At 42.2% G+C, this 27,967-nt stretch overlaps 2 protein-coding genes across 2 annotated transcripts in view; one reads left to right on the top strand and one right to left on the bottom strand.

The window, feature by feature from the left end:
• Window positions 1-27,967, top strand: part of LOC131683174 (alpha-actinin, sarcomeric-like) — a 346,976-nt gene that overhangs the window by 137,709 nt on the left and 181,300 nt on the right. The gene's annotated exons all lie outside the window — the stretch shown is intronic.
• Window positions 5,034-5,831, bottom strand: LOC131680351 (uncharacterized). The gene has a single exon (XM_058961071.1). It carries the CDS (start codon window positions 5,829-5,831, stop codon window positions 5,034-5,036), a length of 798 nt encoding a protein of 265 aa, XP_058817054.1.

Genomic DNA, 27,967 nt, shown 5'->3' with positions numbered 1-27,967 from the left:
TTTTCCTAACATAATTCAAAAAAATTACAAAAAAACTGAGTTAGCTTGAAGCTATACGAATGTAGAATCGTTATGCGTCTTCTTATCGGGTACAGTGCTCTTTGCAGTCATTTCTGGAAGCTTTTGACTGCAATCTGCTTACAATTACAATTCTCTTGAGATCTCGTGTAAAAGTTTAAAAAAAATAATATTTTCATAAATCGTCACGCGATGGAAAAAAGAGAAAATTAATTCTGCACATAAGAAATGAAAACCCGAGTATGATGATCACAATATCCAATCCTCTATACTACCCATGAGCGCATAGTTACCCCGTTTACTATGAGATTTCCTATCTTTATGGGACTGATTTGCGATCATAGGTCGTATATGTACAGTTCAAACAGATTTCAAATAATGTTTGTCTGCTGCCCTGAAGGTGCCATCGTATCGATTCAAAAAACTGTGTCAGGACTTCATAAAGACTATTAAAGCTACTCCAGGACTTTCGGGCATAGCGATAAGTTTTTTTTAAGTATACGGCTATCAAGCAATTAAACTGGAACGTAAGCAAAACATTACGGCCAAAATCGCGAGTCTGGAAGATATATGATCAGGATCTGAACAAAGTCAATAAGTGCATCTGAAAGGGTGATAAGACGTATGTCAAATTTGACTTTAAACATCTTCCGGAACAGAAACTTTAGGTTGCAGCGATCACAGAGATATTCTAAAAAAGTATAACATTGTTTTTGTAGACCAGTTTGCCGGGAAAAGTGTATGATCTGGCAGTAAATTTGCTGTTATGGCCGAAAGACTCCGATTTTCATCACAACCAACAATATGAACCGAGTTCTGCAACAAATATTGTCTGAAAAGCGTCAGGTGGTTAATTAGGTCTCACCGTTGCCCGCCCAATTTTTTGCCAGTTTTTGCGAGCAGCCACTACAGTAAGAACACGCAACAGCGGCACAGAGATAGTAACGTCAATGTTATTGAGAATGGAATGAACTCCCTAAACTGCCCGGAATTATATAGAAGTATATAGAAATTCCACCTAATCCAAATGCACTTAGGGGAACATGGGCAGACTTGACCAGGTTTTCAGTTAAAACTGCATAAATCTCTAAAAAAGCCTTCAATCCCCCAAAAATCATTCAGATATAATGCGCAAAGTTATTGCGCGTCTTCATGATTTTTTGCAGAATTTTTAATTTAATTTTTGAAAAGTTACAAAAGTTTTTCTGTGATCGTTTTTTCTGGTCAAGTCTCCCCATTGCGGGGAGACTTGACCAAGGCGTGGGGAGACTTGACCAAGAGAATTTTGAAAAATCATAACAAAGAATAATGACATAAAACATACTGTAATTATTTTTTTTCCGTATTGTCGAGATCCTTAGGTAGCAGTAAAAAATATAAAAGGGTTGCATTTGATAAATTTCTATTTTTTTAATGAATTTCTTTTTAAGGATTAACTGCACTGCTTGCATTGCGTGTTCACACGTCACAAAATCCGTCCTACTATTGCTAACTTTGTATACTAATACTAAAATATCAAGACTTTTGTTTGAGGTGGGATTTTTTTATGGCGTGATTAACATTAACAGTAGATACCAAAGCATAATAAATATCAGGAATTTTGTATCTTTCTTCAGCTAATTGCCACTTGGTCAAGTCTCCCCATAAAATCTTGGTCAAGTCTCCCCAACATTAGTTATTGCGTTTAATGTCATGCAAATTCTAGTAATAACTATTCCAATGTTCCAGTTTATGTAAAATCATTTCACTGCTTCACAAGGATTAAGATGACATATTAGTCCTTTAATAGTAATTAGTAGTTGAGTAGATATGTCCATACAAAGTTTGATAAAAAATTACATCATTTAATGCAAATTTATTAATCACGTAATATTTTCTGCAAGGAAAGGATTTTTTACTCCAAACTTTCAAAATTACCTTAAGGGATCGAAACAAGTATAAAAATATTTTTGAAAAAAAATTAGGAATCGAATAGAAGACGCAATAGCCGAAAATAAAGTTTTGCGCTTGGTCAAGTCTCCCCATGTTCCCCTACTCTATTAATATATAGAATGGAAACATGGCTAAGGATGCTATTTCAATGACCAGATACCGGAAAAAGCAACCAGTGATGTTTACCAGCAGCTTGCGCAAAAATTAAATGCAGGTATCCAGCTCAAAGTTCAAATTTTCATTCGTGAGGAATTAAAACCACAATAACCCACAATGTTATCTTAAACTACAATAAATACGCATAATTTTCTTCTATTAACGTTTTATACCAAATCATACTTCCAATTGAAAGCGTAGTGATTGCAAATTGATTTTGTTTATTGCAGGATATATAAGCCAAATAAGAGAAATATTTTAAAAATATTTCCAGTCAGATCATACTAAAACGCAACTTCAATTATTCGTAAAAAAATCCATGCATCAATAGTTCATGAGTTATGAGTTACAGAAATACAAATGTTCAAAAAGCAGAATTTGAACATAAATTAGTTATAGTCCTCTCAAAATACAAATATTTTTCTTTGCCCAGTAGGCTTTAATATTGAATTTGTTTCTGTAAGTTTCTACTAAAATACAATACCAATTTACAGCGAAATAGCCGACAAAAATAGTTTTGTTTTCTTAAACCTACACAATTGCATCTCACACATCAAATTAGGTTGGACATTAACAAATATTTCAAATTAGTAGAAGATCTTATGACACAATTTAAAAATGGATAGAGAAATAGCAAAATGGATGTAGGTCGTGACAGTGTCCACAAACACGAATAGAAAGAGATTATTTTTATATACTATGCGATCTGTTGATTCCTTGCCCTATTATAAATAACGCACAACTGGTAATTTTTGAGCCATGGCCAGTATAACCCAAATCTTGTGAAAGAAGTCAAGTTTTCACTAGAATTTTGGCATTCAAAAGTATAGTTGCTCTCGGTGATGCGACGAGTACAATATGAATAAGCATTATATGAGAAATCTATTATCTCACTACTAGGTGGATTATTTAATGATCTGTGTGTTCATCCAACATCTACCTCACAGCGGGACGCTTAATTCCAGAAGTGGATGCAGAAACTGTGAAAATCACTTTGAAGTGAACTTACATTTCTTTGTTCTCAAAGTGAAATTACGTATTAATTTTTGAGAAATAGTTCATTCATTATCGAGTAAATTTACAAAAAGTTTTCGGATTAAAATTCTTTGAATTACATAGATGTGTTATCATCCCCTATACTCAATATCGGTTTAGTTTTGTCCCCAAAATACCCTAATTCTCTAATGGTTTATTTGACACGGCTCAATGCGTTAGCACAACTGAGCCGTGGATCTTTTAAGTTTTTACAATAAGTAAAAATAAAAATGTTCTAAGATTGTTTGTCTGATCTTGTTGACGCAACTTGCTTCTGCGTGTTGAGATCCTTTTGCTTGGCGGTGAAGCAGCTTGCGGGTCATTCAGTCTGCCTTTTCTCGCGTTATCGTTCACGTCCATGTCACATCTGTACTACTTTCCTGCTGTCGCGATCGTTGTACCTACATTATTGATTAATTGGATCGTTGTTTTTGGTTTATCTGTAAATGTTGGGGACTGCTTGTTAGAGTTGGCTGTAGTAGATGAGTTTTGACTAGTTGCTTCGGCGCATGTTTTTCCGTAGTTGGTTGTATGGTTACAGAATTGGCATGTTGGGGTCTGCCCGAAATATGTGATTAGCGGTGATTGCCTATAGGTCACGCCTTCTCTCGGTGTCGAGAGTCGTGTAACAAAGCATTGGTTTCGTCACTCGCATCCTCACAATACGAACGCCGTTGGAAATACCTGTGAAAAAAATTCTCCGGTTTCATTCGTAATAGATTCTACTTCTCCATATTGCATCATAATTCGTTTGATTTGCTCTTCCTTTGTGCGCAAGGGCAAATCATGGATGCGCATCATATCGTTTTCCATATGCACGAGGATCTTGATTCTGGTGTTAGTAAATTCGACCTCGTGTTGCATGTTGTCCTTTGCAATGAAATTTTCTGCCTGTGTCAATCTTCTAAGCATGATCAAAACACAGTTTTGACGTGGTGCAGCTGAATGTACGTAACTTCAGCGAGATTAAGCTCCATTTTAACTAACTAAATGTTCCACTTCCTGAACTGTGGGTCTAACACGAGTTTTATTAAAGTCGATTGAAATCGTATTATTGGTAAGTGAGAACTGAATTGCTTTGTTTGAAAGTTATATGCTTAAAACATATCGTATTTTAACAAAATCACCCATATCTCAGAAAGCAAACATAGCCAAAAACAAAAATAATAGCATGTAATGGCCACATTAGGCCTTTCATTTGAAACTTAATAAGATCGGTTCAGCCATTGCTACATGACATTAGTGTGCATTAGACTGCCCAGAAAAATAATGAATTTTTGAAAACTCAATCGGCCCACCCCTGATTGGATTCCTAGTCCCACGAGGAGTATATGCACCAAATTTGAAGCAAATCGGACAAGTCTAGGTACCGGACCAACGTGTCTGAAGTTTGTATGGGATTTTTCGAGAATTTACATGGAGAAAACCCACTAATTCGCATTTTTGGCGCTAGGTGGCACTGTATGTATCGTATTATCACTGTAAGTGAAAATAAGAAAGATAATTTAATTGTCTACAACTTCGTCGAAGACTGCTAGTGAATTTGGCTTTGTTAAAAGAAGTTATTAAACTTTTAGTGAAGTGATGTCTGAGTCAGTTTTGCATGGGGCCTAGCAGTGCATGGTTGTGTATCAGTACTCGATTCGCGCGAACTAAACATTTTTGTGCAATAATCGTAAGATTTAGCTCTATGGTATGTCCAGAAGAATTCCCCCTCTCCATTCCCAGACACAGGGCCGGGACGACTGAAGATACTGCTGACAGCAAGGGGCACGACTGTGCTGGGAGGATTGGGGGATTCCATATTGCTTTCTACGGTGCGTCCCGGTTGCCGTTGATCAACAGGCGAATTGTCGGTGCGTGGTCTAAAATAACTGCTATTTGCGATGGATTTATCCCAGTCGAGGTGTTTTCCGAAACCCATGCTTCCCGTCATTATTACGTTCTTGCCGAAAGTCGATGAACTCACGGAAATACATCCCATCCGGCCAGGTATCGGCATTGAGAGCCATTTCACGAAGTTGAAGGTCAACACCAATTTTGAAAGAAATGAAATTAAGCCCGCTCAAATTTGCGTCTTTTTTCACTAACTTCTTCACTTCGACCGGACCGTCCGTTGAAAGGCACTCCTTAACCATAGCACCAACCTCAGCTTCGGAAACGGTGGTAGCAATTCGTGACAAGTAAATCCAGCATTTACTAGTAGCGGGTTGAACAGTGATTGTGGGTACCTTTGCTACATCACCCTTTTTCTTGCCACACGTTAGACTGGGGACATCGGATTTAGAAGGAAATTTATCATCCTCCGTCTCGCGAGCACGTTTGGCTCCAGCTCTATTTGGAACGGGCCATGATATGGGAGTTGCAGGCAATGTCGTTGCGGATTCCACTGATTTTCTGGTTTTCTCCATTTCAGCCTTTAATGCTTCAAGCGCTGTTTTATGTGTGTCGGTCAGCAAACGGAACGCTTCGCTCAATGCTGTAAAAGCTGCATTCACTGCGGAGGATTTCATCAAATCCACACAGCTGTCGCAAAGCCAGAATATATTCGCTGAGTCGTTAATCATGTCCAATTTTGGACGAGTGAGCGTTGAACCCGATAGATGCATGATTCTGTCGCAAAATCCTTGGCATTTCAGCTGATTCAAAGTGGTTACCGGCTCGGAGCACTGCAGGCAGATCGAATCCATTGCGAATCGCCTACAGGTAGGCAACAGTAGCTACTTCGCGAGTAAGCTTTCCCGATATGCATCCACGGTTTCACCACAAGGATTCTATCACTACCGACGACACTTTGGGAGAACAAAATGTTTATCAATTGTCACCGCACGACCAAGAATCACAAATTATCAGTCAATTGATCAATAACTGCAGCTTAGGCGAGGGCACAAACTCTATTCTAATTGAGGAATCACTTAATATACACAAAAAACGATCCAAAATACGAGAACGAAAATAAATAAACTGATTCACAAGAGTGTTACCAGAAATGTATGTATGCGAAACACATACGCATAGCGACCATCAGGCGATTCGCTGCCGTATTGATCAACGGAAGTCTGCTGTAGCATGGTGAGCGAAAGCGGAAGACGAATGCCTTAAACAAAGACCTCTTCGTTGAGGCATTTCGGTCGAAAGGCTGGACCGAGAACGTGGGTACGGCAAATCTTACAAGAAGGATTGTGGCGGCTTGTAACACCACAATGCCGCGAAAACTGGAACCATGTAAAAGACGGGGTCCAGTTTATTGGTAGAACGAGACGTTTAGTACGCTACGCGCTGCTTGTCTCAAAGCCAGAATGCGAGCTCAGAGAGCATTATCGGAGTCAGATAGAGCAGAGCGCAAGGCAGCGTTTCGGGAAGATAGGGCCGCTTTAAAATGGGAAACTTAAAAAATCAGATTGCCTCAAAGAGCTGTGACGAGATATAGACGCTAATCCCTGAGGCGACGCGTACCGTGTCGTGATGGCGAAAATGAAGGGTTCGACGACGCCAGCCAAAATGTGCCCGAGTAAGCTGAATATAATTATCGAAGGTCTTTTCCCGAAGCACGATCCAACTATCTGGCCACCAACACCGTACGGCGAAGAAGAAGTAGCACCCACGGACGATCGGTAAGTAACGATGAGCTCGACAAAGCATCGAAGTGTCTGAAATCAAAGAAAGCCCCCGGTCCGGATAGAATACCAAACGTGGCGCTGAAAGCTGCGATCCTGGCATATCCGGACGTGTTCAGGATGGTGCTGCAGAAGTGTTTAAATAAAGACTCCCCGAAATTTGGAAGGTATAGAAGCTGGTACTGCAGCCGAAGCCAGGGAAACCACGGGCGATCCGGCCTCTTATGTCTGCTGGATACACTCGGAAAATTCCTGGAAAGAATCATCCTTAACAGATTGATGAAATGCACGGAGGGGGAGCGCGAACTAACTAAGAGGCAGCTCGGATAGCGCAAGAAGCGTCAACAGTGGATGCAATTCGGACAATGTTTAACAGTGCTGAGAAGGCATCTAAACAGAAGTGCAGAGGATATTGATACTGAGCTGTGGTCACAATAGATGTTAAGAATGCATTTAACAGCGCCAACTGGATAGCCATTGCTGCGGCGTTGCCCAAAATGAGGGTTCCCAACTATCTATGCCAGATCTTGAAGAGCTACTTCTAGAGCAGAGTGCTACTGTGCGAGACGAGCGAAGGGCAGAAGTCAATGCCAGTCACAGCGTGCGTTGCTCAAGGCTCCATTCTTGGTCCAACTCTTTGGAACGGGATGTACGATGGGGTCATAACTCTGCAGCTGCCTAGGAAAGTGAAAATCGTGCTCACAAAAAATACTTAAATTTAAACGACATGTAAATCAATACGAATGTAAACATACAAAGATTGAGCATGAGCATGATGACCGTACAATTCGTAGTTGCTACTCCGTGATTGACTAGAACAAGCGAAATTGCACAGAGAATCAACGAATGGGGCCTGGGAGTAGCTATCCATGCTCAATGTGCCCGTTTCAAACGTTCTATACTTTGAAATGCCAATAACGACGCCGGCCACGTCCTTACAGTCATCGGGGAAGGAAAGGAATGTTAGTGTAATAAACGTTGTTATCCCTAGTAACAATTGAGGTTTCTTGGCACTCTTGGTGCCCCTCTTAAAACTTAGAATGCACTTGCAGTGCGCTATAAAACCAGAATTGTTACTTGGGATGGAGACCGTGTATACCTCTGCATCTCCACGTTTGTCACGGAAAGAAGTTTTTGTTAGTAGGATGGGGTGAATAGTTACATAAATCTGAATTCACCTTGATAAGTGATACGATCTATGCAACTCTTAGAGGTTATCATGTGTTCTTTGGTCTGGGCAGCCGGCTGCCGAGAATTTATGATAGATTTATCGTTTGTTGAATTAATTTTGATATTCTTGGTTTGTGAAAAAAACAACTTCAGCTGCGTATTGCCAACAGTCGGGAGTGTTGCTTATGTTTAATTGTATCAAACGGTATGGGACCGATTTTATTATTCCTTGTTTCTTTATTTATTTTTACGAGGGAGAGGTTAGAATTTTATTATTCCTTGTTTCTTTATTCCGGCGAAACACGACATTTCAAAAACAATACAATATCATGAAAAGCGATTATCTTTAGCGTTTCGAGACAATTGTTGAAATAGATATCGCATTACCTATGTAATGGAAGATTTCGTAAAATCGGTATTATTTATCGTGTATAATCGTTGGTATTCTAAAGCAAATAGAACGGCAATTATGCATTGGTTTCTTTCTCCGCGAACAATTGAATAAGGGGCCGATTGTTTTTTTATTCACGCGCGTTTTTAAGCTAGCGTATTTTAAACGGCATAAAATAAGCACTACCGAAATACCTGAAACGTATGTGCTTTATATGTCGAATATACTACCCACGACGCTAATTTTTACACTAATTACTAGAACTAGTAGCTGGCTTCTGTTTCTTCTCGCGAACTGTCAATACTCAACCCTCATACATGATTCGATGGTCATCACTTCACTCAGACAAGATCATGCGTATTCCCCACGCACATTAAATGCTCAGTGGATTAGTTTCCTAGTTAGTCAAAAAACACTAAACAAACTAAACAAACAAAGAAATTAGTTTGATCAGTCCAAAGAAATGTCAGCTCGATTAGCATCAACCGGCGAATACGTTTTCCCTTACAATGCCATCAAATCAAAGAATATTTAAAATTACATACGACAACATATGTGCAATTCAGAATAAAACGAAATGAAAACTAAACTAATTATTTGCAATTAAATAGGATCGGAAAAATTTGTTGCTTAACCAAGGATCATTCTCAAAGATAGCACTGTTGATGAATCACCTTATAAAATAGGTGATAAGGGACGCGGACGAAAATAGCTGACCACCGCCAACGAATGTAAACATACAAAGATTGAATCAAAACTTTGATTGAAAATTACGTTAAAATCAATGCACTCAATTGGAGTATCAAAAAGCATGCAATTTTACACTTTTTACACATGTCATTCATTTTTCAAATTCATTGAAGAAAGCACGACAAGTCGTGTGGATTTGTGGTGGAACTTAATTTTACATTTATATTCATGCTCCAAATATGTGCATGAAAATAAACTTAAAATTACAAAATATTTTTTTCTGTATGGATTTCACGGACAACATGTAACTAACGGTGATGGGCGAGACACTTGAAGAAGTGGAGTTTTCGGTGACGGAGACAATAGACGCGATCGAGAGCTAGATGAACGGAGTCAAGCTGCAAATAACTCACCACAAGTTGTTGGTCAGCAACGTCAAAGCGATTCAGCAGATTCAGATCGACGTTGGAGGGCACAATTTTGAGTGATAACCGACGTCCGGTTGAATTTCAACAACCACGTCGACTACGCCTGTGAACAGTCGGAGAAGACAACGAGAATCATGCCAAATGTCGGCTACCCGAGAAGCAGCACGAAACGTATGCTATCTACTGTTTCGTCATCGATACTTCGATATGAGGTTCCTGCCTGGAGTGCTGCGCTGAAAACCAAGCGGAACCGTGAAAAGCTGAACAGGACATTCCAGCTGATGGCCGTACGAGTCGCGAGTGGCTACAGAACAATATTGTCGGAGGCAGTATGCGTTATCGCCGGCATGATCCCCATCTGCATCACTATGGCTGAGGACTCATAACAAATGTAACAGCTCAAGTGCATAGGAAACATGGAGAGGTGAACATACATTTGATGTAGATTTTGTACGCGCACGGAAGCTTAGGGGCCATGCATAAATGACGTAGCATTTTGGGGGGTAGGGAGGGTATACTAAATGTGTGACGAAGTGTGACGAGGGGAAGGGTAGGGTCAGAAGTTGTGCGACGTAGCATTAAATTTAAAACCCATTGTTTAGAGAAAACAATTTAATGATCCTCCATTCCCAAGAGAAATGAATTTAAATTCAAACAAGTTACTTTTGATGCTGTTTTTCATGAGGTAAATTTTACGATTCGTGGAATTACAAGTTCACAAAATTACGAAAAGATTTTATATGCGAATTTAACTTGCTACATTAGTTAGTTAATGGTGCTAACTAGTAGACTTAGTTTCGAAGCTGAATTAAATTTTCACTTCGGATTCAACCAAACAAAATTTAGTAATTTAGATGAACGTGTGCTTCTTAGAATCATTGGCAGCTGCAGGATTGTGAACTGAGAGAACGTCTCTTTATGCTCCCCTTAACATATAAAATTCAAAACAAAACTATCAACACTATATTTGTGATGAAATGGGCTTATTTTGCACGCAATTTGCTGTTATAATGAAATTGTTGATAAAAGTCGTCAAACATTTTGAAAGGACATGTATTTAACATAATTGAAAAACATGTAATTTTTTTTCATCACCCGGGCGCTTTGCAAGGGACGAGGGAGAGGGGGTAGGTAAATGCTACGTTATTTACGAGGGGGAGGTTAGAATTTTGTGAGGAGGGAGAGGTCAAAGATCTCTGAAAAAAGCTACGTCATTTGTGTACGGCCCCTTACGGAATTACTTGCATTGGTTTGGATATGCTTCGTCACTCCTTTGTCCGGAGTGCGTGAACGTGCAGAGACACCGGAACGCGTGGTCTAGGTCGAAGAAGTTTTCGTAGGGTGTGATAGTTGACAGTATCGTCGAAGAGATGAGCCACAAAGAGCATACCTGGGACGCTGTCAACAGAGTGGCTACGAGTATACTCTCCGAGATGCAGAGGAAGTGACGAATGGACAAACAAAGTAGCGCCCTTGACTAGAAAGTCGCCGTGAAACCACAAATTGGGATTCGAGAGATATTCCGCCGCCGGGGAACTCTCCGTCGGTGTAGATTAGGTCCACCGCTGGGGACTAGTTGAGTAGTATGCGATGAAGAACCGGGTTCGAGTCATCTGGGCGCCAGTGAACCGGACATCATGCTTAATCGGAATCGCCGGATCGACCTCATCACCCTACCGGATAGTTCGTGTGTAGGGTAGATGCACAGCCGGGGATCAGACCGAGTAGACCGCGTCGAATAGCTATCAGTGGGTCATAGAGGCGCTATTGAACCGGAAGCTACGCTCCACTCCACTGAATGGACTTTAGCACCTACTGACTGGCCCGTAGAGTAGGCTAGGTCGAGTAGATCGGAACAAAGCAGGAAGCTAATTGGCTCACGGAAACGAACATCGGTATCGGGAGAAATCTACCGCTCGGTATTGGAAGAACCTCTCTCATCTAGGAATTCTCCTTCGGAGTAAGCCAGATCCAACGTTGGGGACTGGACCGAGTAGCTTGCGAACAAGTCGGGAGCTGAACGAGGAAGTGGTGCTGAATGGTACGAGAAGAAAGTTTCGGTGCAAAATGGCACAAGGGAGCCGAAGGGCTAGGTAAATTAGACATTCTGAAGTTTGCCGCCCAGATTGTCGTCGTAGGGGAAGAGCACTAAGTCGCGACCCACAGCTAGCTTTCCGACTGTTATGCAGAAATTGCCAGCCTGTGTGGATGGTGAAGAACACACCACCGTCGAGGAGTGGTGCTGTAACCCTCCTGAAGGAACTAACTGTTAAGTAGTGGAATTAGAGTGGGTGTTATGCACATATAAACCCCCTCCCGAAGTAATGCCGTAAGGTAATGCTGGGGAGGACTCAGGTTTTGGGCAAAGGTGGCAGCAGTGGTTTTTGGCGAGTCGGGTGGCAACACAAACCAGCTCCCTGAGACGTTAGAGTTTAATATATTTTTTCCTGCAGCCTCAGGGCTTTTTTGGAAGTTTTTTGCTGTCCTCAAAAAAAAAACAAAAAACGCACACACACACATTCAGACATTGTCCTAATTCGTTAAGCTGAGTTGATTGGTATATGAGACTCGGCCAAATCACAAATCTGAATTGAAAATTAAATTTTTTTCTGAACTATAAATGAAGATATATTAGCCTATTAAGTTAAAACTATCAGCAGTAGTCTAGAAATGTCTCACTCAACATACCAATTTCATAATAAATCCGGTAAAGATAAGTTTTCTGTCTTGTATTTTGAAGATATTTTTGTTCCTTCCATGAGAAACTATCAACGGTCTTCTAGATTTTTTTTGCCCACCTACAAATAATTTAAGGTTATATCGTTCATGGTTATTCACGATGGATTTAAATTATTCCACATAATTGTAAATTTCAGTGTTTGTAGTACTTGCAACGACTCTTTTAGTAGTAGAAAATTCAACTTTGGTCGAATATAAATACAGTAGTAGTAGTACAGTAGTCTAGATAGCCTAAAAAATTAGTAGCTTGTAATATTTTCCAAATTTTTTGAGCGACTGCTAAGATGTAACGAGATGGAAATAACGTTCCTCTATTTTCGATGTCTGGGTGTTAGATTGTTAAAATGATGACTGACATGACCCTATTCCACACCTCTTGGTTTCGAACCGAGCATATGAGCACAAGGTGTAATGTTTCTTCCTTCGAACATCTTGCTCTCATGTATTTTGTTTTTGACGCATTTATTACCATTTATTACCGCCTTTATTTCAAAACGATATTGAACAGTAAATAAGAGACCCCATCACATCACTCGATCCATTGTTGATTTGATCAAATATGTTGGTTTAACCGGGAACCCATATTCGTGAATTATATCCCATAGGTGATGTCGATCGATTGTATCATATGCGGCTTTGAAATCTATAAAAAGGTGACACGTTGTATTCGCAACATTTTAAAGAGACTAGTCGAATCGAGAATATTTCATTTGTAGAGATTCCTGTCCTAGTAAAACCTTCTTTGTATTTCCATACGAACTCCTTTTCTCTCAGTGATAGGCGGCGGTGAACACAATGTAGGCTGCATTTAGCAATGTGATTGACCGGTACTTGCAGCAATCCAGCTTATCACCTTTGTTATAGACGGGACAAATGTACTACCCCCTCATTATTCTATACGAATAGTAAACTGAACGAATTCCTATTCCAAACGTTCAAGCCAGCAATAGAAACTATAGCGAATATTATTGAATTATTATTGTTGAATACCCAGGCAGTTTAGTGACTATAATAACATATAAGAAAGAATTTCTATCTAATAATTCTATCAGTATTTATTCACATACTTTCCTGTATGGCTATGTGCAATTTATGACTGGTTTTGTTATTGACATATCATAACTGTAACTTTATATATAAAAGTTAGCGCAAGAAATTTCTAATTGAAATTTTCAAATCAACGGTCAGACTATAGAAATCATCAATGGGGAAACATGTGGCTCTGCATAAACAACCATGCGCTAGCGTGCGGCTAACCGACATTTGTGATTTCTTACCTCGTTCACCATTGTTCTGTATGATCGGTGTAAAGTCAGACCGGACTAAGTAGCAAAATCTCAAAAGATGAGATGATGATAGGATTGAATCAAGAATTTCTTCTTCAGTTACCTTTCATTTGCGCCAGATTTGAAAAATATTATTATTAGCATGAATTATGAAATGAATACATTGCGAATAATACCGCAAAGAATGCAAAGATTCAATCTTTGTACACGTTTTTCTCTGTATCAATGTAATATCGCTTAGTCCGGTCTGGCACCAAACCGACATCATGCATGCGCATGCGCTTTGTATTCATTTTCACTGAAGTTAGAATGGACATACGGCATTTGGTAAAAATGCGGCTGCAAATATTGGTATTTCATCAACTTTACTAAAATATGAATAACTCAAAAACGAAGCATCGTAGCTATGTAATGTAAGCGAACGAAAAATTCTACACAAAGCAAGCTACAATCCTATGCAATAATCTGGGGTGCTTTTGAATAAAATATCAGAGATATTTTGGTTCGAACTAGAAAATGCTAGCCGCGAGTAATCATCAAAATTTTAAAATTTTAGTTATACCATAAAAATAACTTAATTCCTTGCGCAACTTTACACGAGAGGGATTGTTGATATCTTTTACGTAAAAATTTTAAAAATTCGAGAAAGCGCCGCAGCCGATCCTGTAACCTTTCGCCTTAAATGCGAATGACCTGAGTCTGCGGCATTTCCGGACAAGCGTAAAGTCAATTTAATGACTTATGCTGTCGGAGCCGACAAAAAGTTAAGTCACGGAAAACTTCTACCCTAAGCATTGTGCAACGATGAAACTCACTGAATGAGTTAGTTTTTGCCCTCACTAATTGCCATGCCGGGGTGTTTTATTTCATCGACTCTTGTGTCTGCCTCAACAAGTTGTGCATATAGTCACTGTGTGTTGATTGAACACGGCGTCGGCAGCTTTCACCCAAAGTTGCTGGATGGATCCCCATAGCGGTTCATTTTTTCCTTTTTTATTAACGACTTATAGTGAGTCAATCTTTTTCCTTTTTTATATTGTAACGATATATAATTAGCAAGGGACTGGAAGGTGAAGTATTTTTCAAATATTAAGAGCCATAGTACTCAAGGGAGAGCAAGGATTTGAAGTAATAAAGTTTAGAAAAGCGTGGAGTAGGGCCAATGAACAAGCTTAGAGTTTCCCGGTTACTTAGCTTTTTGTCTTCTGCAGCGCAGGAGTCAGGATCTTTTGGCATTAAATGCGAATCACCTGAGTCTGCGGCATGTCCGGACAAGCGTAAAGTCAATTTAATGAGTTATGCTGTCGGAGCCGACAAAAAGTTAAGTCACAAAAAACTTCCACCCTAAGCATTGTGCGACGATGAAACTCATTTAATGAGTTAGTTTTTGCCCTCACTAATTGCCATGCCGGGGTGTTTTATTTCATCGACTCTTGTGTCTGCCTCAACAAGTTGTGCATATAGTCACTGTGTGTTGATTGAACACGGCGTCGGCAGCTTTCACCCAAAGCTGCTGGATGGATCCCCATCGCGGTACATTTTTGCCTTTCTCAACAGAAAGGTATTGCAATTGCTCTGAAAACCGACTTTTCAACGGAGGCCCGGAGGGCCGAGTGACATATACCATTCGATTCAGTTCGTCGAGTTCGACAAATGTCTGTGTGTGTATGTATGTGTGTATGTATGTATGTGTGTGTATGTGCGTCTGTGTGTATGTGACCAAAAATGTCACTCATTTTTCTCGGAGATGGCCGAACCGATTTTGACAAACTTAGTCTCAAATGAAAGGTGCAACGTTCCCATAGGCTGCTATTGAATTTCTTATGGATCCGACTTCCAGTTCCGGAATTACAGGGTGATGAGTACGAATACGCAGAAAATGTCGATTTTAATAAATTCTGCAATGAATGTATAAAGGTGAAAATTTTTCCAAAATATGACCACAACTGCTTCGATTTGTATTATTAGGTCACTAACATCCATTCAAAGTCTATTTGGCCACATTGGCCACCATCATTGGTTCCGGAAGCCCCGGCGGAAGTATCCAAATTCAGAATAACAGTCACATCGGTTTCTCGGAGATGGCTAGACCGATTCGACTTGGTCTCAAATGAAAGGTATTGCTTCCCCGTACATGGCTATTTAATTTCATCCCGATCCGACTTCCGGTTCCGGAGTTACAGGTTGTGGCGTGCGATCACATAGCAAATTGTGATTCAAACCGATACTCCGATGAAAGCAAAAAAGGTAAAAATTTCGCTAAAATGTCTCTCAAACAACATAAATTTGCTGTTCTAGGTCACCGACGGCCAAACAAACTTTCGTTGACTACATTGACCACCATAGACGGTTCCGGTAGTGCCCGGGAAAAGCGGCCTTCTTTCAAAATTTACGAACTCACATCAGTTTCCCGGAAATGTTTGGGCCGATTTTAGTCCCAAATGATAGCTATAATATCCTCAAAGATGTCTATAAAATTTCGTACGGATCGCTTATATGGGTCCGGAAATATAGACTAAATCGTCCGGTCACATATGAAATTCCCATATAAGCCGCAAAATTTTTTTTCGAAGGGGCGACCCCATGAAATTTCAGAAATCGAATTCGTTTCTTTGATGCCAAACATCTTTAAAATGCATGAAACGTCGAGATTTTATGTTATCTAGAAAAATTTTTTTTTATGACAATCGACTTTTTGGGACTTGGCCGATTTCGCACCTTTTTGCCTTTTTCAATAGAAAGGTTTTGCAATTGCTCTGAAAACCGACTTTTTAACGGAGGCCCGGAGGGCCGATTGACATATACCATTCGATTCAGTTCGTCGAGTTCGGCAAATGTCTGTGTGTGTATGTGCGTCTGTGTGTGTTTGTGACCAAAAATGTCGCTCATTTTTCTCAGAGATGGCTGAACCGATTGTGACAAACTTAGTCTCAAATGAAAGGTGCAACGTTCCCATAGGCTGCTATTGAATTTCTAATGGATCCGACTTCCGGTTCCGGAATTACAGGGTGATGAGTACGAACACGCAGAAAATGTCGATTTTAATAAATTCTGCAATGAATGTATAAAGGTGAAATGTTTTCCAAAATATGACCACAACTGCTTCGATTTGTATTATTAGGTCACTAACATCCATTCAAAGTCTATTTGGCCACATTGGCCACCATCATCGGTTCCGGAAGCCCCGGCGTAAGTATCTAAATTCAGAATAACAGTCACATCGGTTTCTCGGAGATGGCTGGACCGATTCGACTAAACTTGGCCTCAAATGAAAGGTATTGCGTCCCCGTAAATGGCTCTTTAATTTCATCCCGATCCGACTTCCGGTTCCGGAGTTACAGGTTGTGGCGTGCGATCACATAGCAAATTGTGATTCAAACCGATACTCCGATGAAAGCAAAAAAGGTAAAAATTTCGCTAAAATGTCTCTCAAACAACTTAAATTTGCTGTTCTAGGTCACCGACGGCCAACCAAACTTTCGTTGACTACATTGACCACCATAGACGGTTCCGGAAGTGCCCGGGAAAAGCGGCCATCTTTCAAAATTTACGAACTCACATCAGTTTCCCGGAAATGGTTGGGCCGATTTTCACAAACTTACACAAACCAAATGATAGCTATAATATCCCCATAGATGTCTATAAAATTTCGTACGGATCGCTTATATGGGTCCGGAAATATAGACTAAATCGTCCGGTTACATATGAAATTCCCATATAAGCCGGAACTCAAATTTTTTTTCAAAGGGGGGCCAAACATCTTTAAAATGCATGAAACGTCGAGATTTTATGTTATCTCGAAAAAAATTTTTTTTATAAAAATCGAATTTTTGGAACTTTGCTGATTTCGCACCTTTTTTGCCTTTCTCATATAAAGAAAGGCTATGCAATCACTGTAAAAATCGACTTTTTAACCGAGGCCCGGAGGGCCGAGTGTCATACACCATTCGATTCAGTTCGTCGAGATCGGCAAATGTCTGTGTGTATGTATGTATGTGTGTGTGTGTTTTTTACAATGGAGAAGACCTTTACGTCCTAGCCCAGTACACGTGCTATTGGTAGGGTCCAATCTACCACACGGGGTGCACTGGGGGCGTGTCGGGCTCGAATGGTGAGGCTGCCATTAATACCGACTAAACTCCATTGGGCTCCGCCATCATTCCTCCCAGGAACTACCTCTCGGTATTACTTCTGGGGGGATGGCTGTACTAAATGTACTCATTCACTCTCACTCACGCGTTCATACGTCCTGTATGAGGCTTACTTGGGTGCTCTCTCAATCGCACTTTGATTCACTCTCAAACACTCCCACATGAGGCTGACTTTTGTGCTCACCTTTTTCGTTCCATGCGAGGCTGACTTGTGTGCTCACCTTACTCATTCCTTGCTAGGCTTACTTTTGTGCTCGCCCCACCCATACCGTGTGAGGCTGACGTGGGTGCTCACCCTATCACCTGATTCACTCTTAATCGTGCCACTCTATTGTATCGTTGTCACTCCCCACTGGCATCCCATGTGGGACATTTTTCTTAGGCCCCACTTCTGACATACCATGCGAGGCTGACTTGTGTGCTCACCTTTTTCATTCCTTGCTAGGCTGACTTTTGTGCTAGCCTCTACCATACCATGTGAGGCTGACTTTTGTGCTCACCCATAACATGCCGTGTGAGACTGACTTGGGTGCTCACCCTTTCACTGCTCTGCCACGCCATGAGGTATCGATAGCTAAGTCCCAACATACTACGCTACGACCCTCCCGTCTTGGCATGAGGCAGTCCACTTATACGCCTATACACTCACTCTTCTGTCTTGCTTCGGGGTGGCTGGGTTTACCGCTGCCATTCGCTGCGCCAAACCTGCCTCGGCATGAACAGACCATTCACTCCCTTTTTTGCGCTTGGCCTTTTTCGTTCCAGCTAACCAATCACTAGTTAGCCGTGCCCGTCGTCTGTTGCTCGGTTCGCCAGATTACCTGTAGCCTACTGGCAATCTGGATGGTAGCAGCCGAGACTGCGTTCCACTTCTCCACCGATTGACACATCCGCTGAATAAGGGTATCAGGGGTTGTGTCCCAGTCACAGACGTCAAGCATTGCTCTTCTTTCGATGTCGAACCGATGACATACGAACAGTATGTGTTCGGCAGTTTCATCTACACCTGGGCAGTCCGGGCAGACTGGGACCTCCGCGTACCCGAACCTGTGGAGGTACTATCGGAAACAGCCATGGCCTGACAGGAATTGTGTCAGGTGGAAGTGAACTTCCCCATGGGGTCTTCCCACCCAGCTCGATATGCTAGGTATCAGCCGGTGGGTCCACCTACCTTTCGAGGAGTTGTCCCACTCACGCTGCCGTCTGGCGACCGAGGTCACCCTGGTGCGCTCGCGGGCTCCCCTATTTCCACGTAGCTCAAAGCACTCCTCATCTTCCCGAATGACCAGCCCGACTGGCATCATGCTCGCTATCACGCAGGATGCATCGTGTGATACCGTGCGGTAGGCAGATATCACTCTGAGGCACATCACGCGGTAGGTGCTCTCCAGTTTCTGTAGGTAACTAGTTACCCTCAGTGCTCTTGACCATGACGGGCCGCCGTACCTGAGGATGGATACGGCAACGCCTGTCAGTAACCTACGTCTACTGGCGCACACCTTTGAGCTGTTGGACATCATTCTCGATAGAGCCGCAACAGCAGCCGACGCTCTCTTGCACGTATAGTCGACATGGCTGCCGAAGGTCAGCTTGTCGACTATAATGACTCCGAGAGACTTCAGACTTCGCTGTGAAGTGATCGCGACTTCTCCCACATGGATAACTGCATGTTGTGCCGACTTGCGGTTGTTGACGATAACTACCTCCGTCTTATGATGAGCGAGCTCCAGGCCTCTCGCGCTCATCCATTCCTCCGCCGTGCTAATCGCGTGTTCTGCGGTTAGTTCTACCTCAGGAATTGACTCCCCGTAGACCTCCAAGGTTACGTCGTCGGCAAAGCCGACGATCTTGACCCCAGGAGGGAACTTCAGTCTCAGAACCCCGTCATACATGAGGTTCCATAGCACCGGGCCTATGATCGAGCCCTGCGGGACTCCGGCGGTAATCGGAACCCTTTTCTGACCGGCATCGGTCTCATATATCAGTACGCGGTTTTGGAGGTAACTTTCCAGGATCCGGTACAGACCCACCGGTAGGCTAAGCCGGTGTAACGAGAGCGCGATGGCATCCCAGCTTGCGCTGTTGAATGCGTTCTTCACGTCAAGTGTCACTAACGCACAGTATCGAATACCTCGCCTTTTTCGTTGGATCGCAGTATTTATCACTGAGTTGAGAGCGTCCACTGTGGACTTACCCTTCCGAAAGCCAAACTGGTTGCTTGACAGACCGTCCGTACCTTCCGCGTACTGGGTGAGCCTGTTGAGGATGATCCTCTCAAGCAGTTTGCCAGTCGTGTCTATCAGACAGATTGGTCTGTACGCCGATGGGTCGCCTGGCGGCTTCCCGGGCTTCGGCAACAGCACCAGTTTCTGCCTTTTCCATCTATCGGGGAAACTGCACTCGTCAAGGCATCTATGCATAGCTAGCCTGAACATGTTCGGGTTCGCTATGATCGCTGCCTTGAGTGCGTTGTTTGGAACTCCATCCGGCCCTGGAGCTTTGTTCATTACTAGGGATTTGGCCACTGCGAGTAGTTCTTCATTCGTCACTGGAGCCACCATTTCGGCCGTGCCCGCACTGTCTCGTAGTGCAGGTGGCCAGGGGCTTGTGACTCGAGACGGGAAGAGTACTTCGATAATCGTTGCCAACCGGTCCGGAGACCGTTCTGGGGGTGAGGAGCCCCCTTTGGTCTTGGCGATCACAATCCGGTAGGCGTCACCCCACGGATTCGCGTTGGCACTCTCACACAGGTTGTCGAAACACGCTCTCTTGCTGCTTTTAATAGCCTTGTTAAGGGCCAATTTCGCAGCTCGAAACACTTCACGGCGGTTCTCTCTTGCATCCTCGGTGCGAGCTCTTTGTATCCTACATCTAGCTCTGAGGCAGGCTGACCGTAGAGCTGCAATCTCGGCACTCCACCAGTATACCGGGCATCTACCGTTTCTTGGCAGTGTTTTTCTCGGCATAGTGGCGTCGCACGCGCGTGATAGAACAGCTACCAGCGCATCCCCGCTTAGACTGTCGGTGTTGGCCTCCAGTCCCAGGGCCGCGGTGAAAGCTTCGCTGTCGAAGTGATTGGACTTCCACCCGCGTACCTGATAGGGATCTCCCGCCCTCGGATGCTGCACACCATAGTTGATCTTAAAGCGGATTGCTAAATGATCGCTATGGGTGTAGCCTTCGTCTACCCTCCATTCCATGCCTGGAGCCAGACTCGGGCCGGCAAATGTTAGGTCAATCCACGCCTCCACTCCGTTTCTACGGAATGTACTAGCGGAGCCATTATTAGCTAACACAGTATCGAGTTTCGCAAGCGCCTTCATTAGCGCTTGACCCCTGCTATTTGTACAGCGGCTGCCCCACTCCACTGCCCAAGCGTTAAAGTCTCCCGCTATGACTACCGGTTTCCGGCCCACTAGGTCCGACGAGAGCCTGTCGATCATCTGGTTGAATTGTTCTATTGGTCACCTTGGTGGGGCGTAGCAGCTGCAATAGAACACACCATTGATCTTGGCAATCGCCACACCCTCGGCGGAGGGGTGTATTACCTCTTGAACCGGGAACCGTCCCGTTGTACAGATTGCCACCATTCCAGACCCGTCCGACACCCAATTGCCGTTGCCGGCAGGGATGCGGTACGGGTCTGATAGGAGGGCGACATCTGTCCTCGACTCCGAGACCGACTGCCACAGCAGCTATTGGGCTGCTGCACAATGGTGAAGATTTAGCTGTGTGACGTTCACGGCTTCTTCTTATTTAACTCACCGAAGGGACACGAAGGTCCGCCCATAGCATGTTTATGGGCTTGCTTCTTAGCGGTGCAGATAAGGCACTTGTGTGCGTTAGTGCAACCCCGCTCTTTATGTCCCTCCTCGCCGCAGCGACGACATAGTTTGCTCCTATCTATGCCCTTGCACTCGTAGGCTTTGTGGCCGGACTCAAGGCAACGATAGCACCTATCCACTGAAGGCGGCTGGGGTATGCTAATAGGGCATACCGACCAGCCGATCTTCAGCTTCCCTTTCTCGGTTACCTTTTTGGCATCCGCCTTCAGTAGCCTGAGGTAGGCTACTTGGGTGCCACTTATCGCCGGCATGATCCCCATCTGCATCACTATGGCTGAGGACTCATAACAAATGTAACAGCTCAAGTGCATAGGAAACATGGAGAGGTGAACATACATTTGATGTAGATTTTGTACGCGCACGGAAGCTTAGGGGCCATGCATAAATGACGTAGCATTTTGGGGGGTAGGGAGGGTATACTAAATGTGTGACGAAGTGTGACGAGGGGAAGGGTAGGGTCAGAAGTTGTGCGACGTAGCATTAAATTTAAAACCCATTGTTTAGAGAAAACAATTTAATGATCCTCCATTCCCAAGAGAAATGAATTTAAATTCAAACAAGTTACTTTTGATCCTGTTTTTCATGAGGTAAATTTTACGATTCGTGGTATTACAAGTTCACAAAATTACGAAAAGATTTTATATGCGAATTTAACTTGCTACATTAGTTAGTTAATGGTGCTAACTAGTAGACTTAGTTTCGAAGCTGAATTAAATTTTCACTTCGGATTCAACCAAACAAAATTTAGTAATTTAGATGAACGTGTGCTTCTTAGAATCATTGGCAGCTGCAGGATTGTGAACTGAGAGAACGTCTCTTTATGCTCCCCTTAACATATAAAATTCAAAACAAAACTATCAACACTATATTTGTGATGAAATGGGCTTATTTTGCACGCAATTTGCTGTTATAATGAAATTGTTGATAAAAGTCGTCAAACATTTTGAAAGGACATGTATTTAACATAATTGAAAAACATGTAATTTTTTTTCATCACCCGGGCGCTTTGCAAGGGACGAGGGAGAGGGGGTAGGTAAATGCTACGTTATTTACGAGGGGGAGGTTAGAATTTTGTGACCAAATTCTACAAGGGGGAGGGAGAGGTCAAAGATCTCTGAAAAAAGCTACGTCATTTGTGTACGGCCCCTTACGGAATTACTTGCATTGGTTTGGATATGCTTCGTCACTCCTTTGTCCGGAGTGCGTGAACGTGCAGAGACACCGGAACGCGTGGTCTAGGTCGAAGAAGTTTTCGTAGGGTGTGATAGTTGACAGTATCGTCGAAGAGATGAGCCACAAAGAGCATACCTGGGACGCTGTCAACAGAGTGGCTACGAGTATACTCTCCGAGATGCAGAGGAAGTGACGAATGGACAAACAAAGTAGCGCCCTTGACTAGAAAGTCGCCGTGAAACCACAAATTGGGATTCGAGAGATATTCCGCCGCCGGGGAACTCTCCGTCGGTGTAGATTAGGTCCACCGCTGGGGACTAGTTGAGTAGTATGCGATGAAGAACCGGGTTCGAGTCATCTGGGCGCCAGTGAACCGGACATCATGCTTAATCGGAATCGCCGGATCGACCTCATCACCCTACCGGATAGTTCGTGTGTAGGGTAGATGCACAGCCGGGGATCAGACCGAGTAGACCGCGTCGAATAGCTATCAGTGGGTCATAGAGGCGCTATTGAACCGGAAGCTACGCTCCACTCCACTGAATGGACTTTAGCACCTACTGACTGGCCCGTAGAGTAGGCTAGGTCGAGTAGATCGGAACAAAGCAGGAAGCTAATTGGCTCACGGAAACGAACATCGGTATCGGGAGAAATCTACCGCTCGGTATTGGAAGAACCTCTCTCATCTAGGAATTCTCCTTCGGAGTAAGCCAGATCCAACGTTGGGGACTGGACCGAGTAGCTTGCGAACAAGTCGGGAGCTGAACGAGGAAGTGGTGCTGAATGGTACGAGAAGAAAGTTTCGGTGCAAAATGGCACAAGGGAGCCGAAGGGCTAGGTAAATTAGACATTCTGAAGTTTGCCGCCCAGATTGTCGTCGTAGGGGAAGAGCACTAAGTCGCGACCCACAGCTAGCTTTCCGACTGTTATGCAGAAATTGCCAGCCTGTGTGGATGGTGAAGAACACACCACCGTCGAGGAGTGGTGCTGTAACCCTCCTGAAGGAACTAACTGTTAAGTAGTGGAATTAGAGTGGGTGTTATGCACATATAAACCCCCTCCCGAAGTAATGCCGTAAGGTAATGCTGGGGAGGACTCAGGTTTTGGGCAAAGGTGGCAGCAGTGGTTTTTGGCGAGTCGGGAGGCAACACAAACCAGCTCCCTGAGACGTTAGAGTTTAATATATTTTTTCCTGCAGCCTCAGGGCTTTTTTGGAAGTTTTTTGCTGTCCTAAAAAAAAAAACAAAAAACGCACACACACACATTCAGACATTGTCCTAATTCGTTAAGCTGAGTTGATTGGTATATGAGACTCGGCCAAATCACAAATCTGAATTGAAAATTAAATTTTTTTCTGAACTATAAATGAAGATATATTAGCCTATTAAGTTAAAACTATCAGCAGTAGTCTAGAAATGTCTCACTCAACATACCAATTTCATAATAAATCCGGTAAAGATAAGTTTTCTGTCTTGTATTTTGAAGATATTTTTGTTCCTTCCATGAGAAACTATCAACGGTCTTCTAGATTTTTTTTGCCCACCTACAAATAATTTAAGGTTATATCGTTCATGGTTATTCACGATGGATTTAAATTATTCCACATAATTGTAAATTTCAGTGTTTGTAGTACTTGCAACGACTCTTTTAGTAGTAGAAAATTCAACTTTGGTCGAATATAAATACAGTAGTAGTAGTACAGTAGTCTAGATAGCCTAAAAAATTAGTAGCTTGTAATATTTTCCAAATTTTTTGAGCGACTGCTAAGATGTAACGAGATGGAAATAACGTTCCTCTATTTTCGATGTCTGGGTGTTAGATTGTTAAAATGATGACTGACATGACCCTATTCCACACCTCTTGGTTTCGAACCGAGCATATGAGCACAAGGTGTAATGTTTCTTCCTTCGAACATCTTGCTCTCATGTATTTTGTTTTTGACGCATTTATTACCATTTATTACCGCCTTTATTTCAAAACGATATTGAACAGTAGATAAGAGACCCCATCACATCACTCGATCCATTGTTGATTTGATCAAATATGTTGGTTTAACCGGGAACCCATATTCGTGAATTATATCCCATAGGTGATGTCGATCGATTGTATCATATGCGGCTTTGAAATCTATAAAAAGGTGACACGTTGTATTCGCAACATTTTAAAGAGACTAGTCGAATCGAGAATATTTCATTTGTAGAGATTCCTGTCCTAGTAAAACCTTCTTTGTATTTCCATACGAACTCCTTTTCTCTCAGTGATAGGCGGCGGTGAACACAATGTAGGCTGCATTTAGCAATGTGATTGACCGGTACTTGCAGCAATCCAGCTTATCACCTTTGTTATAGACAGGACAAATGTACTACCCCCTCATTATTCTATACGAATAGTAAACTGAACGAATTCCTATTCCAAACGTTCAAGCCAGCAATAGAAACTATAGCGAATATTATTGAATTATTATTGTTGAATACCCAGGCAGTTTAGTGACTATAATAACATATAAGAAAGAATTTCTATCTAATAATTCTATCAGTATTTATTCACATACTTTCCTGTATGGCTATGTGCAATTTATGACTGGTTATGTTATTGACATATCATAACTGTAACTTTATATATAAAAGTTAGCGCAAGAAATTTCTAATTGAAATTTTCAAATCAACGGTCAGACTATAGAAATCATCAATGGGGAAACATGTGGCTCTGCATAAACAACCATGCGCTAGCGTGCGGCTAACCGACATTTGTGATTTCTTACCTCGTTCACCATTGTTCTGTATGATCGGTGTAAAGTCAGACCGGACTAAGTAGCAAAATCTCAAAAGATGAGATGATGATAGGATTGAATCAAGAATTTCTTCTTCAGTTACCTTTCATTTGCGCCAGATTTGAAAAATATTATTATTAGCATGAATTATGAAATGAATACATTGCGAATAATACCGCAAAGAATGCAAAGATTCAATCTTTGTACACGTTTTTCTCTGTATCAATGTAATATCGCTTAGTCCGGTCTGGCACCAAACCGACATCATGCATGCGCATGCGCTTTGTATTCATTTTCACTAAAGTTAGAATGGACATACGGCATTTGGTAAAAATGCGGCTGCAAATATTGGTATTTCATCAACTTTACTAAAATATGAATAACTCAAAAACGAAGCATCGTAGCTATGTAATGTAAGCGAACGAAAAATTCTACACAAAGCAAGCTACAATCCTATGCAATAATCTGGGGTGCTTTTGAATAAAATATCAGATATTTTGGTTCGAACTAGAAAATGCTAGCCGCGAGTAATCATCAAAATTTTAAAATTTTAGTTATACCATAAAAATAACTTAATTCCTTGCGCAACTTTACACGAGAGGGATTGTTGATATCTTTTACGTAAAAATTTTAAAAATTCGAGAAAGCGCCGCAGCCGATCCTGTAACCTTTCGCCTTAAATGCGAATGACCTGAGTCTGCGGCATGTCCGGACAAGCGTAAAGTCAATTTAATGACTTATGCTGTCGGAGCCGACAAAAAGTTAAGTCACGGAAAACTTCTACCCTAAGCATTGTGCAACGATGAAACTCACTGAATGAGTTAGTTTTTGCCCTCACTAATTGCCATGCCGGGGTGTTTTATTTCATCGACTCTTGTGTCTGCCTCAACAAGTTGTGCATATAGTCACTGTGTGTTGATTGAACACGGCGTCGGCAGCTTTCACCCAAAGTTGCTGGATGGATCCCCATAGCGGTACATTTTTTCCTTTTTTATTAACGACTTATAGTGAGTCAATCTTTTTCCTTTTTTATATTGTAACGATATATAATTAGCAAGGGACTGGAAGGTGAAGTATTTTTCAAATATTAAGAGCCATAGTACTCAAGGGAGAGCAAGGATTTGAAGTAATAAAGTTTAGAAAAGCGTGGAGTAGGGCCAATGAACAAGCTTAGAGTTTCCCGGTTACTTAGCTTTTTGTCTTCTGCAGCGCAGGAGTCAGGATCTTTTGGCATTAAATGCGAATCACCTGAGTCTGCGGCATGTCCGGACAAGCGTAAAGTCAATTTAATGAGTTATGCTGTCGGAGCCGACAAAAAGTTAAGTCACAAAAAACTTCCACCCTAAGCATTGTGCGACGATGAAACTCATTTAATGAGTTAGTTTTTGCCCTCACTAATTGCCATGCCGGGGTGTTTTATTTCATCGACTCTTGTGTCTGCCTCAACAAGTTGTGCATATAGTCACTGTGTGTTGATTGAACACGGCGTCGGCAGCTTTCACCCAAAGCTGCTGGATGGATCCCCATCGCGGTACATTTTTGCCTTTCTCAATAGAAAGGTATTGCAATTGCTCTGAAAACCGACTTTTCAACGGAGGCCCGGAGGGCCGAGTGACATATACCATTCGATTCAGTTCGTCGAGTTCGACAAATGTCTGTGTGTGTATGTATGTGTGTATGTATGTATGTGTGTGTATGTGCGTCTGTGTGTATGTGACCAAAAATGTCACTCATTTTTCTCGGAGATGGCCGAACCGATTTTGACAAACTTAGTCTCAAATGAAAGGTGCAACGTTCCCATAGGCTGCTATTGAATTTCTTATGGATCCGACTTCCAGTTCCGGAATTACAGGGTGATGAGTACGAATACGCAGAAAATGTCGATTTTAATAAATTCTGCAATGAATGTATAAAGGTGAAAAATTTTCCAAAATATGACCACAACTGCTTCGATTTGTATTATTAGGTCACTAACATCCATTCAAAGTCTATTTGGCCACATTGGCCACCATCATTGGTTCCGGAAGCCCCGGCGGAAGTATCCAAATTCAGAATAACAGTCACATCGGTTTCTCGGAGATGGCTAGACCGATTCGACTTGGTCTCAAATGAAAGGTATTGCTTCCCCGTACATGGCTATTTAATTTCATCCCGATCCGACTTCCGGTTCCGGAGTTACAGGTTGTGGCGTGCGATCACATAGCAAATTGTGATTCAAACCGATACTCCGATGAAAGCAAAAAAGGTAAAAATTTCGCTAAAATGTCTCTCAAACAACATAAATTTGCTGTTCTAGGTCACCGACGGCCAAACAAACTTTCGTTGACTACATTGACCACCATAGACGGTTCCGGTAGTGCCCGGGAAAAGCGGCCTTCTTTCAAAATTTACGAACTCACATCAGTTTCCCGGAAATGTTTGGGCCGATTTTAGTCCCAAATGATAGCTATAATATCCTCAAAGATGTCTATAAAATTTCGTACGGATCGCTTATATGGGTCCGGAAATATAGACTAAATCGTCCGGTCACATATGAAATTCCCATATAAGCCGCAAAATTTTTTTT

This window comes from Topomyia yanbarensis, chromosome 2 (assembly GCF_030247195.1).
Source record: "Topomyia yanbarensis strain Yona2022 chromosome 2, ASM3024719v1, whole genome shotgun sequence".
In the NCBI taxonomy this organism is placed as follows: domain Eukaryota; kingdom Metazoa; phylum Arthropoda; class Insecta; order Diptera; family Culicidae; genus Topomyia; species Topomyia yanbarensis.
Note: the sequence above shows the minus strand (reverse complement) of the source record. Positions and strands in the feature narration are given on the sequence as shown.